Source organism: Mus musculus, chromosome 10 (genome assembly GCF_000001635.26).
Source record: "Mus musculus strain C57BL/6J chromosome 10, GRCm38.p6 C57BL/6J".
Lineage (NCBI taxonomy): Eukaryota > Metazoa > Chordata > Mammalia > Rodentia > Muridae > Mus > Mus musculus.
The window spans coordinates 116,774,984-116,794,301 of NC_000076.6; the positions used below are offsets into that span (position 1 = coordinate 116,774,984).

Genomic DNA, 19,318 nt, shown 5'->3' on the forward strand with positions numbered 1-19,318 from the left:
AGCGATGCCACAGTTGAGGAGAAGCATCTCTGAATGTGAATATAGGAAACTGGGGGGCCATGAAATGTTTGCTCCCAAGAATTAGCTACCTTCTCCTCTGTTGCACAAGGGGTATGCTATTTTCAAAATACAAAAAGGAAAGTTAACCTGGACATAATACCCATGCCTGTGTCCTGTGTGTGGTTCGGGGTTTGGTTGATGAAAATGTTTCATTATTTGTGTGTTTAGTTACTCTGTGCCTTGGTATCCCACTGTAATCTGTCCACAGTGTTCAAGGACTTCAAGAACAGCCCATATTTGCTTAGGAACCTATCTTTGCTGTCCCTACTTCATCCTAACTGAGGCTTTCTTTTTTTTTTTTTTTTTTTTTTTTTGGTTTTTCGAGACAGGGTTTCTCTGTGCAGCCCTGGCTGTCCTGGAACTCACTTTGTAGACCAGGCTGGCCTCGAACTCAGAAATCTGCCTGCCTCTGCCTCCTGAGTGCTGGGATTAAAGGCGTGCACCACCACGCCCGGTGAGGCTTTCATATATCCCGAGTCACCCGCTCCTCATATGACGTAGGGAACTTAAGGATCATGTCTAAGAAGACACAGATAAAGCCAGAATTCGAACTCCAGGGCGAGTCAGTCAGCCACAGAATCTTAGCTCCTAACCAATCACTACGTCACACTCCTTTTTTGTGTTACGAAGTTTATCTCAAAATGCCACTGAGTGATCAAGTCTTCAATAGCTTGTCAAGGTCACAGTATCAACATGTTTCAACAAGGACACATGTTTCGTGGTATCAGATAGAGGTGTTATTACTCCCGATTACCGAAAAACATCAAACAGTCTCATTCTCACTGATCCGCTGATGGAAGTGGCTTCCAGGGAAGCCTGACATTCCACGGTCCTGTGACATGGAGCTGTAGTACGTGTGACTTGGCACTCAGCTTCCGAAAAGCTAGCATCATGGTGGAATCTGGTCAGGACGTGGTTGTCCCCAGAGGATGGCCTTTTATTCCCTCTTCCCAAGACAAAGGGCTATGCCATGCTGTGTGGAGTCCTGGGAACAGTGGGCAGAAAGAAGGAGAGGAGACCGCGGTAGGCACCAGCCTTGACATCCAAGGGACTGTGCCACAAGGCAGAACAAGGCTCTGGAAATAGGGACTTTTGCCATCTTCGCACAGAAAATTCCATACACATCAAAGGTAGCAAAGGATTTCATTATTGAGCCAGAGTTGTACTTTAATGTTTACATATATGTATATGTGTAAACACACACACACACACATACCACACTTGCATGCACACAGTAGTTTGCCTCAATTCAAGCTCAGCGTCACACAATATCCACCCTCTCCGACAGCTCCACACCTCCCCAACCCTGTCACAAAATCTCTGTATTTAGTGGGTCCAAGTCAATATGGCCTTTTCTTCTCAAAAGCCTCAAAATGCTAAGACAAGACAGGCTTATTCTGACCTCTGTGCTTCTTCCATAAGAGAAGCTGTGTTTTCAGAGCCACCAGAGAAGTGTTTCCTTCATAGTTGTGACAAAAATCGAATACCGTGTTTTCTCAGTCTCTGGCAAACACTTTATTCTCCTCATTGGAAGCCCTTGGAAGCCAAACCTGAAAGGGTCCTTCAGAAAATGATATGGGTGCTTGACAGAAAAGTAAAAGAAGTTGTGAGAGAAACAGCAGCTTCTGTTAAGCTTGTCCCTGAGTGCTTTTCTGTGGTAATGTCCTCCTCAAACTTGAGCAAATTAGTTACAACGTCGATAGAAATAAAAGAAGTAATCTGTGAAGAAAATCCCAGCAAAAAAAGGATCCGTCGAACAGTCGGCTAAATCCTGGAAAAGAGAAAAGAGAAAGACCAGTGTGAAAGTTAACTATCGTTAGTGTTTCTTTTATCTATTGAGAGTTTAATTTCCTACTGAAAAGAAAAATGGCGGGGGTGGTGGGGTGGTGGGGGGAGCTTGCTTACTGGTGCGGCTACCCGGAAATGGTATGCGCTGTCGGAGAACCGGGCCACGGGAAGCCTCCAAATGTGCTGGTATCCCTAAGAGATGAAGGAGACACGCCCATCTCAGCTCACATGTTACAGCTCAGTTGGAAGGAGAGCAGGCTAGGGAGGCACGCCCTTGACAACTGTAGGAGAGGCTCTAGGACAACGGTTTTTGATCTATGTCGCTAGAACAGTCTGTGGTCTCTTAAGGATGCAAGGAAGATGCCGAGCCAAGCGAGGTGGCCAAGTTCAGCTAAGAAGGGGCACTGGTGTTTGGTTCCAGGCATCCTTCCCTCAATAGGGAGCAGAGGCTGTAGTCCTAAATAACCTCTGCTGGAACCAGGACATGATGTTAAGGAGCCAGGAAACATTACCTGTGTCATCTGAGCATCTTCTCCATCGCTCTGGGTTCTTTCCCGTTGACTGCGGAAACATATATTCCCTAGCGTGTATTTGCACTGGAAGACTATCAGTGGCTCTGTTGTGCTTGAAGAGATGAAGAAAGAGAGCAAAAGTAGTTAGTAGATTCTAGCAGACTACATTTTGATAAGAAGATGAACTAACTAGTGGGCACAGAGCTAACCCTCCCTGAGGCTGTGCCATACTCAGGGTGACTATTGCTCTGATGGATACCATGACCAGAGCAACTTGGGGAGGAAAGGGTTCATTTGGCTTATGCTCCCACTATGCTGTTCATCGCTGACAGAAGTCAGGACAGGAACTGAAACAGGGCAGGAACCTGAAGACAGGAGCTGATGCAGAGCCATGGGGTGGGGGGTGGGGGAGGGGGTGCTGCTGCTTATTGGCTTGCTCTCCATGGCTTGCTCAGCCTGACTCTCCACAGCATGCAGTTGGGCTGAGTGGCACTCCTCCATTGATGAGTAAAACTAAGAGGGAAGGGATATGAAGCCCAGAGGAGACAGAAGAGACAGAGGTGGCAAATGGTCAAAGATGGGAGCACAGCCAGGGAAGGCAGAGAGGATAGAGGAAGGGAAACAGAAGACGCAGGAGCAAGGGGTGAGACTGGAATTGAGAAATGGAATAAAGCTTTCACAGGAGAGGCTCCTTGCACAAGTTTGAGTGAAGTGGGCTGAAAGTTGATTATTGAAAGTATGAGGTGACAAGCCAGATAGGGCAGCACACACCTAGAATCCTGGCACTCAGGAGGTAGTTGCTGGAGGGTTGCCAGGCCAGACTGAGCCTCACTGTCTGAAAATACCCACGCCACGGACAGGAAACTCAGTGGTAAAGCACTTGCCTGACATGCTTGGGTTTGGTCCACACCGCCACGTGCACACGCATGCGCACATGCACACAAACACACACACATACACAATGAATTCTGAGCTACAGAATGATTCAATTATAACGTTTTCAAGTTTTAGAGGGATTGCAGTTATAAAGCAGGCTTATTATTCATTGAGTGCCCTGTGGCTCAGGAAGGGGCACTCACTGTCTTTACACACCCATCCTCTTACAAATAGGCAAAAGAATGGCCGGGAGCCACACGTGAAGCCTGTTTCTGCCATTTACTAGCTATAAATTCAAAACGTGTCGTTTATGTGTGTTACATGTTCATGGTGTGCATATGTGGAGGTGACCTCTGGGTCAATGTTGGGTGTCTTCCTCTATTGCTTTCAACCTTAGTTTTGGGGACAGGGAGGCCCAGAGCTCACCCAAGGCTAGACTGGCTAGCCAGTGCATTCAGGAGTCCTCCTGTCTCTGACTCCTCAGCGCTGGGCTTACAGACAAGAAGTACTGCACCCATCTTTTGTGTGGGTGCTGGGGATTGAACTTGTGTCCTCATGCTTGTATGCAGGCACTCTACCAACTGAGCCATCTCTCCAGCCCCAGAACACATGTCTGACCTGCGTTCCCTAACGTCCTGCCTGTCAAGCATAAGCTAGGAAGAAACTCATCCTGGGAGGGCAGGATTGTATGTCCCAGTATTCGTGTGTGCACTATCTTACTGGTACTCTGTGATCAGTCAATGGCAGTTACTAATTTTGTCAGTGTTAACAATTTCTCATAACGACTCTATGTGCCATGGTATTATGTGACGTCCATTTTATAGGTGGAGAAATGGTAGCCCTGAGACAGTGACCGTCTCTTGCGAGGTCACAAAATGAAGACGCAACAGACAGAATTTGAATCCTGGTCTGCCCAGCTCAAAACTTGGGCTCATTTTTTTTCTGCCCTTAAGCAAAGGGCATATGTATTCCCACCGGGATGGAATGTCACTGAGATGCTCAGCTCCCACCTGGGGAACATGCTGATACTGGTGTACCAACCGCTCCCACCCGGGGGACATGCTGATACTGGCGTTTCAACCCCAGTTCAAAGGAGCCAGTCAGGGAGCCCTGCGCTTGCTGCTACCATGTGAACTTCCTCCAGGCAGGAGTGTGGCTCCCAGCGCTCCCATTCCCTGAAGGATCCTGGACGATCTCACCTCTTTACTGTCTGTCAGTTAACACAGACTGACAGCACTTTATCTCCCAACACACTCAACAATGACTGCATTCAGACTAACTGCTCAGAGAAGGAGAAAGCACCATTGTTTCTTACAACCACACACTTACTTGATTTCCAGAGAGAATTTGACGTTGGTGGGTGTGTTCTTATTAACAGGAATGTTATAATTATAGTGCCCAGGCCTAATTTTAGAAGAAAATAAAATCACAAGTCAAAATACACCCCAACAGCTTCAAAAGGATTTCTTTTTTGACATAGACCACACGCTATGTAAACTGCAAAATGACACATGATAAATTTAGAAAGTTGGGTTTAATCTCCCGTGTCTGTAGTTTTCAGAGACAAACTTACCCAGTGTCAGAGTGAACTTGGCAGGTGCCTTAATATAAAATACGGAAAGTCAAATTCCAAACCAAAATACACAAAATCAAATGCACAGGAAATTAGTTTGGTCACAGAGAAACAAATTTCAGGAGAAAAACGAAGTAAACATAAAATTCTCCTGGAAGGGCCACGTGAGATAACGCAGCACAAACCATTCTCCCTTTTAAAGAATTTTAGCAGGAAATGTGTACATTTAGATCCCAAATCGGTTATAATTATGATGGCCCTGATTACCGCTCAGGAATAGAGGAAATTGTAAGGTAGACTTGCTTATCCTAGGTCCACCTCCCGAACCAGAGATGCTCAGAGGGAAGAGGGTGGCCCACTGATTGCTACTGTGATGAACAACTCCATCGAATGGCATGTCTGTACTTAATCAAGCCCTCCCTCTGATTGGTGCCCCCATGGATGGCATGGAAAAACAACACAAACCAGACAAAGGGGGGTAAGAGCCAGCCATCTCAGATTCTCTTTAAATGATACTAAACTAATTGTCAAAATGTGAAAAAAAAAAAAACATGGGGAGTTGGAGAAAGTCAGAATTTTATAATATTTAAGAATATCAGAGCATCATATTGTGAACCTTGGACGTACACAATTTTTATTTATCACTACATTTAAAAAATGTAGCTTAGTATATGGGCTATATACTAAGGTATAAAAAAAAGCACATTACATTTGTGTATCAGGAATATATTTAATTTTTGCTTGTCAATTATATGCCAAAAAAAAAAAAAGCTGAATAAAAGCTTAACATTATTGCCACACACCCCCACCCACAACACACACAGTATCTGCCTTAGGATCAGAGCCTATAGTTCAACTGGTATGCTTAAACACACGGAATTCCCTTCCCGATATACACCTTCCCTTCTTGGTAACTTCCCATCTTACGGGGAGACATGAGACTGCTGCTTCTCTGTAACTGATACTAACCCATCTGACAGAGAGATCTGAATGTATGAGGACAAATACTTTGCTTGAGTCCAGGATTTGGACCTGAGTCACATGATTCATCTTCATGATGCCATTCTGTCATAGTAACTAACTAACATCTGTCTGGGATGCTCACTAAAGGTGTGACCTACAGCAAGCTCGTTAGCTCGCACAGAACTGCAAAGTAGAGACAATAACATCGACTTCTGAGTGCTGATGGAAGAGTTCAGTGTGGTCATAAAGATAGGCATCAGAAGCCGGGCGTGGTAGCGCATGCCTTTAATCCCAGCACTCAGGAGGCAGAGGCAGGCAGATTTCTGAGTTTGAGGCCAGCCTGGTCTACAAACTGAGTTCCAGGACAGCCAGAGCTATACAGAGAAACCCTGCCTCGAAAAACAAAAACAAAAACAAACAAACAAACAAAAAAGATAGGCATCAGAAGTCATTTTGAAATATATGTTGTTTTTATAATGTAGGAACATCAACTTGAAGTCTAATCTACTGGGTTGAAAAAAAGCCTGAGCCTGAAAATCCATAGGTCCCATGTGTGACCCCAACTGAAAGGAACGTCTCGCCTCTAGGTACCCAGTAGGTACATATCAAATTAAGAAACATTTCCCATGCTGAATGTCTACAGTTTGCATTTGTGCTTGCTGCAGTCAGTTGGGTTCTCCATGTCTAGATGCATCACTGCCGTTGTGTGTGTGTGTGTGTGTGTGTGTGTGTGTGTGTGTGTGTGTGTGTGTTGACACACACTGAGGATGGATGTTGTATCTGGGCAATTGTTTGCCTCCTCGAATAAAAGCTACACTAAGCAGAGCTGGACTTCCACAGCAATTAAAATAATACCCTTTGCTGTTTCACAAACGTCAACTCACTCAACTAGCCACTCAGAGCATTGCTGTGTGCCCCTGGGGACAGTCTGTTCCCTAGGATTTTGCTTCGGGTGTAGCCATTAAACAAGGAGGTAGGAGATCAGGACCATGGGGTTTGTAGCTTATTGATCTGTGCTAACACCCACCATTTCTGACTCCCTCATCTTCTGTGTATTCAGTGTGCTTTTACTTAAGGAACGATGTAAACGCACATGGATTTCAACATGAAGCTTTGATTTTCATTCTGGTCTCAACAGTATAATGCTGACTAAATCCCAGAGGCAGCCAGAGCATCCTGGGAGGCTTACCCACCCGCAGTGGAGCATTCTGCTGCAGTACCGACGGTCTATCATTTGCTGGATTTCTACAATCTGAATGGAAGCGATGGTTGTGTCGATCCCTGGATTAAGGAGAAAAGAACAGCAATGAGATGAACAGAGGAAAGGAAATAAACTCTTGTGCAGGGAGAACGTGCTGCGTTCCTGCTCCAGCCCAAACTGCAGAATGTAAACCAAGAGAGTCCCGGACAGATGCATCCCATCCATGCTCAAATGAGAAAAGGAGGGGAACGTCTGCGCCAGGCTCTTGTGCTTGTTTGGGGGCGATGAGTAATTGTAAGAAATTTAATTTGTCAATAAAAATCCAGACTCCTAGGAACAGTGCCATCACACCCAAAATAATTTCTGGACTACAGAAGTCCTCCTAAATTGGAATTTACTAGAGATGGGGCATAAGATGTGACACACAATCTACTTCAGGAAATAAAAAATGAACTAAAAATACAGTCAGAACAAAGGAGGAAGGCAGGAACTTCAAAGATGTTTTAAAATCCTGGAACTTAACCACAGCTTATCTGGCTGCAGGTGACCATCCTGAATGCCTCATTAATGCTCAGGCTGACAAGGATTATAGGACATGGCCACCGAAGTGTCCACAGTGGATGTGTGTGTGTGTGTGTGTATGTATGTATGTATGTATGTATGCATATGTGTGTATGTATGTATGTATGTATGTGTATGATGTGTGTGTATGTGTGACTGTGTGTATCGGTGTATGTGTATCTATGTATGTATGTGTGTGTATCTGTACATGTATGTATGTGTATGTCTTGGTGTTTGTATATCTGTGTATGTCTGTGTCTATCTGTGTCTGTGTAGGTCCCTGTGTGTGTCTCTGTGTGTCTGTATATGTGTCTGCATGTGTCTGTATGTGTCTGTCTGTATATGTGTCTGTGTGTTTGTATGTTTGTGTATTGTGTGTGTCTGTGTTTCTGTATTTGTATGTTTGTGTATCTGTGTGTGTCTGTGTGTGCCTGTGTGTGTCTGTGTGTCTATGTGTGTGTGCTTGTGTAACTGTGTGTGTCTGCCTGCCTGCCTGCCTGTGTGGTGGTGGTGGGTGACAGGACGGGGTGGCAGGTAGGATGACTGTCATGTTGTTCCTGTTTCTCACCCCACTAATGCTCCTAAGGCTGTGGAGCTGCCTAGTCTCAGAGGGCAAAAAGAGTATCCAAAAGAGTGTCACTTAAATGTCAACTTACAGTCACTTTCCCAGTCTGGGCTGATAAGCGCACTGCTTGTCAGGAACGATTTGCTTTTGTCTTCTAAAGAATAAAAACATCTGTCAGTCAGGAAGGCTCCTTCAGGATGATAGGAAGCTGACTGAGCTGAGAGCTGAATGCATCCCCACCCTCTCCCTCTCCCCCTCCCCCTCCCCCTCCCCCTCCCCCTCCCCCTCCCCCTCTCCCGCTGTAGCACTTACCCACACCTATCCCGTTTCTTCCCACTCTAGTCTATTATTGCCCTCACCCAAGAAGTCGTCTGTTACAGGAAAGTCACACACACCCCAACACATGTTGAAACCCCAATACTTTCCTCCTCAGAATGCCTCTCTGTTTGGAGATATGGCCTTTAAAGAGGGGGATCAAGAGAATTCGAGGCAGTTTAGAAGACCTCTAGTCCAATCTGACAGCTGTCCTTATCAGAGCAGGAGATTACAGGGAGACACCAGGGGTGGCTTTGGGCACATACACAGGAGCAAAGAAAATACCATTTATGGACTTAACAAGAAGGTGGCCTTCTACAGGCAAAGGGAAGACCTCCAAAGGAGCCAGATTTGTTAACACCAAGATCTTGGACCTCTAGCCTCCAAAACTGTCACCCTCCCCCACAAATGTCTGTAGTTTACACCACTCAATCCGTGGGATTGTGTCCTGGCAGCCTGAGGAGACCACACCATCATCCTAGAAGTCCCCAGAGCTCACAGTTTCCCCCTTTCAGTGTGGACACACATGCTCTTCAGTCAATGATACACATCAGCCCTCATGCCCAAAGCGTAGCACCTCTGGGTTATCCCTTAACTTTGAATTTGGTTTTATTTCTATTCCATTCTGGGCCCTCTATAGCTCCTGGGACAGCCTGGATCGTAGTAGGGAAGCATTGCTCTCTGATTAATGAGAAGCTAGTGGTAGTTTTATTTCTCATCTAGATCCTGAGTCAAAAATGTTGCTAACCAAAGCTGTTAGACCCAGGTCCCTCAGGGTCACTCTTGGCATGGTTGACGCAATATTTAAACAATGGACACATGTCATTAGAGGGTGTGGGTGTGTGAATACAGCCAGTGACAGAGGACTCGTAACTCCGGGGACAGGCCTAAGTGTCCTTTCAGTGAGTTGTCATCACTCTTCCTGGTCATGTGTTTTGATGCCAGTTCTACTTGGGTGAGAACAAGCCCCGAAGGCAACAGCTGCGCCCAGCCCAAGCCCAAGATCAGATTTCCTTTATTTCTGGGTAAAACCAAAAAAATCATTACAAACTGACACTCTGAATCCAGGAACGAGGATGAAGCAACCATGTGTATGTTGGAATCTGATTTCTAACCAAACCTGGAAACTCAGAGAAGAGTAAGGCGAGAAGCTGGGGAATAGTCAGTTGGGAATTTGGTCCAGGTATCGGTGGGGTGTGGAGCCAGGGCTGCATGGTTCCCGTTGGCTTTATCTACCTTGACCATTCCATGGCCTCTCTCCCACAGAATAGATCCTATTAAATGAGATAGCAGGGCTCAAAGTGTATAGTTAGAGTGAGTGAAAATGATGGAAAATAAATAGAAACAAACTATACAGAGGCATAATGAATATTAGTCTTCATACAAACAGCATTGGAGGTGCCCGAAGATGAGCAGGACTATACAATGGACTGGGTGCTCCTTCCTGGTTATTAAATGATGTGGATATATCTATATCCATACATATACAATATATGATATATAATATGTTATATATTGCATATAATATATCCATATCAATCATATATCCAATATATGATATATATTTGTAGTGAAGGATAATAATGATATCTATACCAACTTCTCACTGATTATTTTCTATTAGATATTATTCTGAGCACCCAAGGACAGCCCAATAGGATGGCTGTCCCTTCTTGGCAGATGAATACAGGGGATAAGTAGCAGAGAATAAGGGATAAGGCAGGCGAGCCCAAAGGATAAAGAATAGTACAAGGGCTTGCTTTGCTGTCCAGACTGAGTCTCTGCACCACCATTCTGCCATCCTAGAATCACACAAAGCAAAATTCATGGAGAAAAACAACTGAGTCTAAACTGTAAGGCAGGAAGGGGTTGGGGGACCCAGCCAGCTACAGGATTACTGAGGTGGGGACAAAGCCAGGGCAGTCACTCTGTCTGCAGTAGAAAAATGGCATTTCCAAAGCAACAGAGGCAACTGTTCAGGTGTCAGGGCTGTACACAACAAACATTTTAACTTGTTTATTATGTAAAAGTTGTTTATATTCTTTATGTGTATGAGGGTTTGCCTGCATGTGTCTGTATGTAGACCATGTGCGCGCCCGTGCCTGAAGAGGTGAGAAAAGGACAACGGATCCCCTGGTTGCACATCAACATCTGGATGCTGGGAACTGAACCCGGGTCCTCAGGAAGTGCAACAAGTGCTCTTAACATCTGCACCATTCTCCAGCCCCGAGTAAATCTTTTAAAAATTAGATGTTGAGAGCAATCACTTCGTAGTGTGCCAGATAACCTTGGCTGTCAACTCAGTCCCATTGAGAAATGAATCAGCCATAGATTCTTAAACTGTGACTTCATGGGGGTCACGTAAATGAGTGTGACAGTTGTAGAAGTGTTTGTCAATAATAAGAGCTCTGAGTGCACAACTGAAAATCACATGCTTACTGGATTGTGGGTGTTTTAGGCTCACTTGATGTCACTCTGTCATGCTCCCCCACTGCAGAGCTGGTTCTGAACATCCCATGATGCTTTGTTGCTACCCAACGCCAACTCACGTGCCCATGGCCCCCTCCGCTCACACTTGAGACTACAGTTTGTTTTCACTTGACTGCAAAGCTTTCTGCTCTTATAGAAACACACCATTCCATAAAAGGAAGCAAAGACTTTTTCTGTTTATTTGTTTTTTCGAGACACCGTTTCTCTGTGTAGCCCTGGCTGTCCTGGAACTCACTCTATAGACAAGGTTGACCTCAAACTCAGAAATTCGCCTGCCTCTGCCTCCCAAGTGCTGGGATTAAAGGCGTGCACCATCATACCCGGCCTTAAATCTTTTTTTTTCTTTCTTTTCTTTCCTTTTCTTTTTTCTTTGTATGTATGATCCTGTGTGTGAATGGCCAGAGGAAGGTGGCAAATCCCCCAGAACTGGAGTTAAAGGCGGTTGTGATCCACCTAATGGTTTTAAGATAAACGTATGACTCATCAGTATGATATGAACATCACAGAATTATTTTGAATGAATTTCTCGAAACACATATTTATCGGTAAATGTTCTGGATTTGTGACTACTTAATAGGTTTATATACCTAGGGTCACTTGAAATTTCTCAGACAAGAGGATACTGGGTAGAAAAGAAGCCGTAGCCTAGGTGATTGGTAGAGTACACTTGTGGGTGTGTCAGTAGGGTCATTTCCAAGATGGCTCTTATGTGGGACAGCACCTGCTAGGGAAAGGCCTGCCCTGAGTGTAGACGGCACCGTTCAATAGACTGAGAGCAAGCCCCCTCTCTTTATCTCCTATCTCCTCACTGCTAAGAGGTGAATGGCCTCTTCTAAATACATCCCTGCTGCCATGGTGACCTGCCTCTCTTAGGCCAGAATAATGAGGCCTTTCCATCATAGACTGACTCCTCTAAAACCACGGGTCAAAATAAGAGCTTCCTTTGTAAGTTGCTTTTCATGAGTATTTTCTCACGGTGATTTTATATCTATATATGACCAAGGCAGCTCACAGAAGGATGGGTCGTTTATTCCAGCTCAGGGATCCAGAGGGGGTAACTCTTGCAGGGGCAGAGTGCCTGCAGGCAAGCAGGTGGCTGGGACAGCAATCTGAGAGCTCGCATCTTAAACCCCAGGCACAAAGCAGAGAGGGTGAGCTCGAAAGAATAGTCCTTGAGCTCGCAAAGCCCACCTCCAATGACCTGTGTCCTCTAACAGAACCACACCCAGCCTCCTTCAAGGGAACCAGACTCACCAAGCCTCTCCAGAGGAGCACCACCAGGGAACAAAGGTTTCAGATGTCTAAGACCACAAACAACTCTTTTACACGCCACAGAGAGTTGATTTTTGTTTTTTGTTTTTGGCTTTTTTTGTTTGTTTGTTTTTGTTTTCATATTTATGTCTACATTCAAGTTTTACATTTAGTCTCAGGAAAGGAAGCAGAATCTCTCGGGTACAAAACCTGGGGACAATCTTGCTTGAATGCTCTCTCCTCTTTTGCTGATCGTACACTAGGTGGAAGGGCTTGCCAGCACATGGCTCCCCGGACTGTGAATACCTTCAAAATGAACTATGTTTGTGGTTCAGAGGACAGGCAGAGCGGGCTTCCTGTGATATTCTGCAAATATTTGCAGAAGAATAGAAGGAAAAGAGGAAGAAATTCAAAAGAAAAGCTGGTTGTTTAACCCATAAGTATCTTCCAGTTACTCAGAGGAAAATTCCCAGGATAGAACTTGAAGGATGCTGAAAACAGATTTGAGAAGCTGTGTTTCTAAGGACACAGGAGTGAGGATGTTGCACACAAGTGTCTGAGCACACAGGGGTAAGGATGCTGCACAGAAGTGTGTGAGCACACAGGAGTGAGGATGTTGCACACATGTGTGTGAACACACAGGAGTGAGGATGCTGTACACAAGTGTGTGAGCACACAGGCGTGAGGATGCTGTACACAAGTGTGTGAGCACACAAGGGTAAGGATGCTGCACAGAAGTATGTGAGCACACAGGAGTGAGGATGTTGTACACAAGTGTGTGAGCACACAGGAGTGAGGATGCTGTACACAAGTGTGTGAGCACACAGGAGTGAGGATGCTGTACACAAGTGTGTGAGCACACAGGAGTGAGAATGCTGCACACAGGAGTGAGGATGCTGCGGACAAGTGTGTGAATACAAAGGAGTGAGGATGCTGTGCACAGGTGTTTGAGCACACAGGAATGAGCATGCTGTACACAAGTGTGTGAGTACACAGGAGTGAGCATGCTGCACACAGGTGTCTGAGCACAGAGGAGTGAGGATGCTGTACACAAGTGTGTGAGCACACAGGAGTGAGGATGCTGCACACAAGTGTGTGAGCACACAGGAGTGAGGATGCTGCACACAAGTGTCTGAGTACACAGGAGTGAGCATGCTGCACACAGGTGTGTGAGCACACAGGAGTGAGGATGTTGTGCACAAATGTGTGAGCACACAGGAGTGAGGATGCTGCTGCACACAGGTGTCTGAGCACACAGGAGTGAGGATGTTGTGCACAGTGTCTGAATACACAGCCCAAAATGATGCATTCCATTATTGGCTCTTGAGATATGAGAAATTTCTAGAAAACTGAATATTCATTTTCTTTAGTACATAAATACTTATGCTTTCCCCAGGGCTTCCAGATTTCTTAGACTCAAGCTGTTCCAACATAACTTTGAGGTGCTTGTCTGCTGTTCATAGATCCACTTAAGAATGCTTCCACAGATGGCTGCAGGTTCACAGGCAAATGAATGAGGCCTAAAGAGATGTAGAAACTGGAACCTCTCTGTGCTGTTTGTCCCCTGCCTTGTGTCCTGCTCCCTTGCTGAGCTTGCAAGGGAAGGAGTTTACTGTAGATTCTGGCAAGAACACTACAGGCTCACTTCCACACCAGAGAACTGTGTTTATAGGTTCTTGAAGAAAGAGAACCCCAGAAATAAGTTAGATTGCCTTGGGAGACATTGTTCTTACTCGTGTGTTCGTGTGTGTGTGTGCGTGTGCGTGTGTGTGTGTGTGTGTGTGTTGAGACATTGTTCTTACTCATGTGTTCATGTGTGTGTGTGTGTGTGTGCGCGCGTGTGCGTGTGCACGTGCGCGTGTGCATGTGTGTGTGTGTGTGTGCGTGTGTGTGTGCATGTGTGTGTGTGCGTGTGTGTGCGTGTGTGTGTGTGTGTGTGTGTGTGTGTGTGTGTGTGTGTTGAGACAAGGTCTCCTACAGAACTGCCATCAGCACAGAACTGCTAATCTTTCTAACTTCAGGGATTCTGGGTATGTGCCACCATGCCCTGATGAAGCATTTTTTAAAGCAGTAATTTCAAAGTGAGGCTAGAGCTCTGCAGTTAAGAGCTTGTATTACTCTTCTTGAAGAGGATCCAAGTGTGGCTCATAGCATCTGTGTTGGGCAGCCCACAACCACCTGTAACTCCAGCTCCAAGGGATACAGTGCCCTCTACTGGCTGCCATAGGCATTTGGATTTATGTATACAAAGTATACATATATACTTATAGAGACTCTGTATGCACAGATACAGACCAGATGCAGACCACAGACTAGACACAGACACAGACCAGATAGACACACAGACACAGACACAGACACAGACACAGACACAGACACAGACACAGACCAGATAGACACACAGACACAGACACAGACACAGACACAGACACAGAGACACAGACACAGAGACACAGACACAGACACAGACACACACACAGACCAGATATAGACACAGACACAGACACAGACCAGATACATACATACATACAGACAGAGACACACACACAGATCTCGAAAGAGAGAAAGGCACACACACACACACACACACACACACACACACACAGACACATAAACACACAAAACAATAAAATAAATATTTTTCGAAGGTGAGGTTGAAGGCCAGAAAGATGACTCAGTGGGTAAAGCTGCCTGCCGCATAAGCCTGGTGACCTGGACGTTCATCCCCAGAGCCCACATAAAGGAGAAAAGGAACCTGACTCTATAACGTTGTCCTCTCACCTCTACACGCATCTATGGCATCATACGTGTGCATGAGCATGCACATGCACACACACACACACACACACACCATGCACACCCATACACTCTCACCCGATAATGATGAAGTTAAAAAAATTTAGGCGAGGTTGATAAGGGATAAGCTTATAGGTTAAAATCATGAAAATATTTTTTCCAATGGCAAAAAATAAATTTTAAATTCTGTACAACGTGCCCCTAACTTGTCGCTTCTAGGAAGCAAGACTCTTCAATTCTGAAAAGCTGGTTACTAGAAACCCCTAAGTCCCGCTGTGTCGGATGGGCGAAGCCGTCATTCTGTAAATACCCTTCCAGCAACTCTGACGACAAGCTTGCGGTACAGAGCAAGCGATTTTCACTAAAAAGCTCAGGGTGCATTTCACAGCTGGTGGAGGAGACTTCCCAACCAACTAAATTAAAAATCAGCGTGCAGAGATTTAAACTGATATACAACCGGAGCATATTGCATGGCGGTGGAAGATGGGAGGTATAAGACATGTGAAACGGCTGAAGAGTGAACTCCAACACAGAGTCTGGGATACCCTTCTCACTCTGTGGTCAGAACAGGTCTATACCAAGAGGTCGATGTACCCTGCCCATCATGGCTGAGACTTTTAGCACAGGGGACCACTCTCTTTGGGGCATTTATTCTCCTAAAAGTTCTTATATTTAAAACAAAGAGGGCATGGATTCCAAATCCCCCCCCTCTCTCTCTCGATTCACCAGCTTGCTACACTCTGTAGAACTCCAGAGATGTTTTCCCAATAGGCCCTTTGTTTTATGATATTTAAAGCTCTCCTACGCTACTTCAATCTTCATGGTTTCCAAAATACTTTCCACTCCCTGATCTATTTTTCTGAAATGTTTTGTTAAGGAATAGGGAAACAGAAGCGGGGCTGGGGGTGGGTAGATGACTTTTCTGAAAGACACGTTACAAAGACTTAGGCAATCAACTTAGACCTAAAAGAAAAGTCATGACTTGAGCGTAGCATGTTACAACAATACAGATTTTCCTTCACTTCATTTACTGTAGTCTGACTCCTCAGGGAGGAGTTTCATGAGTGTCCTCAGGGGCTGAGGAAATTGCCAGATATTACTGTGCACCCCACTGATGGCTCTCCTATTTTCTTAATTCCTTGATTTTTTTTTTTTTGGTTTTATTCCTTAATTTTTAATTGTTCTTCATGTCTCAGAAACGCCTGGCTGCAAAGCATAGTTACCCAACATGCTCTTCTCTGTGTTAGGAGCCCTGAGGCTGTACATCATCCTAGAGCAGATGTCATCAGCCTTCCTAATGTTGCAACCCTTTAATATGGAACTGTATGTATTATGTATTATGCTGTGGTGACCTCCCACCATAAAGTGTTTTTGTTGCTAGTCCATAACTGTAATTTTGCTACTGGTATGAGTCATAATGTAAATATCTGTTTTCTGATGGTCTTAGGTGACCTGTAAAAGGGTTTGGGGTCACTACCCACAGGTTTGAGGACCACTATTCTAGATTGGAGTGGGGGCTACATCAGCAAAAAGGGAACAGCCCTCCTCCATCCTGGGAAAGACCCCGTATCAGGGATCATCCTGATGGCTATAGGTAGGCTTGATGAGGACAGGGTTGGGGGGGTTGGGGGATGGGAGAGGCTTTCTAGATGCTCCGAGTGGTTACTATCTGAATCTTTTAGAGGTAGGCTCATGTGTGTGAACACCCTATGTCCAAATAAATGAAAGCAAACGTCAGACCGGGAGGAACTGAAGTCATGGAAGTAGGGGCCCAGATTCCAAGTCTAACTTGACCATGATTCAGTTGGCAAATGGGTCTCTTCTGATTTAAAGCTTTGAAACCCTGAGAAATTGCATGAACGGCTCTATGGTACTGTCCAGATCCTTGGGTGGGAAGTGTCTTCCTGTGGATTTCTAGTATTTTTTAAATAATTGGATTAATATTAAAAAATTTCTTCTAGAAGCTCAAGTGGATTTATAGTTGCATTCGTTCTTTATGCTCCTCACAGTAAATTCATTCTGAAAGTATGCTGTGTATTCCCAGGATCAAAAAGGCAAGATGTCACTGGTGTGGCTTCTCTGACGATCCACAGATATGGAAACACAGGATGAGCGGACACTCACTGCCAGGGAGCTGAGGGGAGCCATGACCTATCCAGTTGGCTCAGAGCCAGTCTTCCTAATGTTCTCTTATACAGAGGACTGGTTCTTACTGACCCAACAAAGCCCCAAGAATGAAGCTCTGACCTCCCCTCTTTAGAACTCATTGTTATTGATACATCTCATATAGGCAGGATGTCAAAGAAGGACACCAAGTGTCTCCAGTGGGGACAGCCAAGATCAGAAAATGCTTGACCAACCACGAACTTCCACATCCTTTTGCAAGAAATGAAGGTTTTAGGGGTTTTGTGGTGGTATTAGTTTCTTCATCCTTTTGTTCTTTTTTTTTTTCTTTTACCCTCTTTTTTTTTTTAATTTATTTTTACTTAAGTGCACATTTATTAAGGCACCACATGCTGGTGCCTGCTGAGGCCAGAGAACTTCAGAGCCCCTGAAACTGGAGTTACAGGTGGTTGTGAGCCACCTGATGTGGGTGCTGGAGATCAAACTTGGGTCTCCTTTGAGAGCAGTAACATTGCTCATTGCTGAGCCATCTCTCTGGCCTCGGGGCTGAGATCTGGTGAGACCGATGGCTTAGTGGATGTAAAGTGTTCCCTGGTCAAGTGTGACAACCTGAATTTGATTCTCCAGCACCCATCTAAGGCTGGAGCACATGGCTGTAATTCTAGTACTCATACAGTGACATGGGAGATGGACATAAGAGAATCCCTAGAAGCTTACAGACCATGTGGCCTGTCATGCGCAGCAGCAACCAGCAAGAGACTCCATCCCAAGGTGGAAAGCAAGAACTGTCACCCCAGGTTGATGTCTTCTGCTATGTAAGCCACAGTAGACACACAAATATGCACATATATAGACACAGACGCACATATACAATGATAAATAGAAAACGATGTATTGAAAACAAAATGGCTGAAACAAACCCTTTCTTCAGACAGAAGCTTCCTATCCACTCTGGAATGATACAGCCATTCCCAAATCCAACCCAACGTTGTTCTTATGAGGAAAAAAACAACAACAACAACAACAACAACAACAAAAACCCCACAAATCTCTTAGAGATAGAGGGGAACACTTTGTGCCAAAGCTTCCACACTGGGGAAAAAAAAAAAAAAAAGAGTGTAACTCCAGGGCCTAATGCTAGTCCTGCGAGAAGTAAATGACTTGCTCATGTCACAACTATTACAATGTCACGTACGGAGTAACATCTCATGATACACAGTGATGTGATTTGTAAACGTGTCAATCCAAGGTCAGGATATGAAGCAATATCCAAAGCGAAGGAGGGTCCATGATCACCCCAAGGCTCTGCCCACTGATCACATTCTGTATGCCAAGCTGCTTATAAATAGTGTAGGACCGTTAAAGGCAGCCTGGTTTCTGGTTGAGCTAGGAAACCCAGCAAGGGATGGTAGGTGTTTTGCCACACTCCTGGACATCAGGCTCCTGACGCCATCAGTCACGGAAGGGCAACGCCCCAAATCCCTGTGCAGGTACAGGATGTAATCACAGACCACTAGACTCAGGACAGATCTCCATTTTAATGAGGCTCCTAAAGGCCTGAAAGGCTTAGCGGATTAAGCTCTCCTTCCCGGACACTCCTCCCTGCAAAAGGTATTTAACCTCAGGCCCGCCCTGAGAAAGTGGGGTATGGCTTTTGCTCATCAAGTTCCTACCACGATAATAAATGTCTTAAAACCATAAACTGTCTCTTCTCTTCAGGATCCACCTTAGGGAGCAATGGAGCAGGCCTTCATCTAAAAAGCGCAGTCAAAACTCCCTCGTCCTGCCACAAGTGACCCTAGCTCTGTGGCAGAGTGGACATGGGACACCATTTAACCCACAAAATAGTAGTACTTTTAGTTATTTATTTTTTGAGGCACATGATAGATTTATATTCCTTCCAACCATTTTGAACCAGATATGAGCTATATGACTTGCTTTGGCCAAAGAGTGTAAGCAGAAGTGACATATGTCCTAGTGTATAAGCAGAAGTGACATATGTCCTATTGAGAAGGGAGTTTTAGGAGGCAGGGCACGATGTGATTTGTTCCCTTACTGTGACTACAGTTATTATGGAAACACCGGGACACAGGATCACCACCAGCTGGGTCCTGAACGTGGCCAGCCAGAGCCCTGTTTTCATCCACATTTGATGTGCAATCAGAAGTAAATGATTGCCATCCTACATCCCCATCATTTAAGAGTTGTTACTCCAGCAACATCCTGGTAAAACCACACTAGTA

General features: G+C 45.1%; 1 protein-coding gene across 1 annotated transcript in view; it reads right to left on the reverse strand.

Moving 5' to 3' along the window:
• Positions 1-1,561: 1,561 nt before the first annotated feature.
• The window catches only part of Myrfl (myelin regulatory factor-like), a 120,335-nt gene continuing 102,578 nt past the window's right edge, over positions 1,562-19,318 (reverse strand). The window contains exons 20-25 of the mRNA NM_001033333.3: positions 8,191-8,253; positions 6,966-7,053; positions 4,566-4,640; positions 2,361-2,472; positions 1,966-2,040; positions 1,562-1,831 (exon numbers count right to left, since the gene is read on the reverse strand). Of these exons, the coding sequence (NP_001028505.1) occupies positions 1,745-1,831; positions 1,966-2,040; positions 2,361-2,472; positions 4,566-4,640; positions 6,966-7,053; positions 8,191-8,253 (500 nt within the window). The 3' untranslated portion in view covers positions 1,562-1,744. The remainder of the gene's footprint in view (positions 1,832-1,965; positions 2,041-2,360; positions 2,473-4,565; positions 4,641-6,965; positions 7,054-8,190; positions 8,254-19,318) is intronic.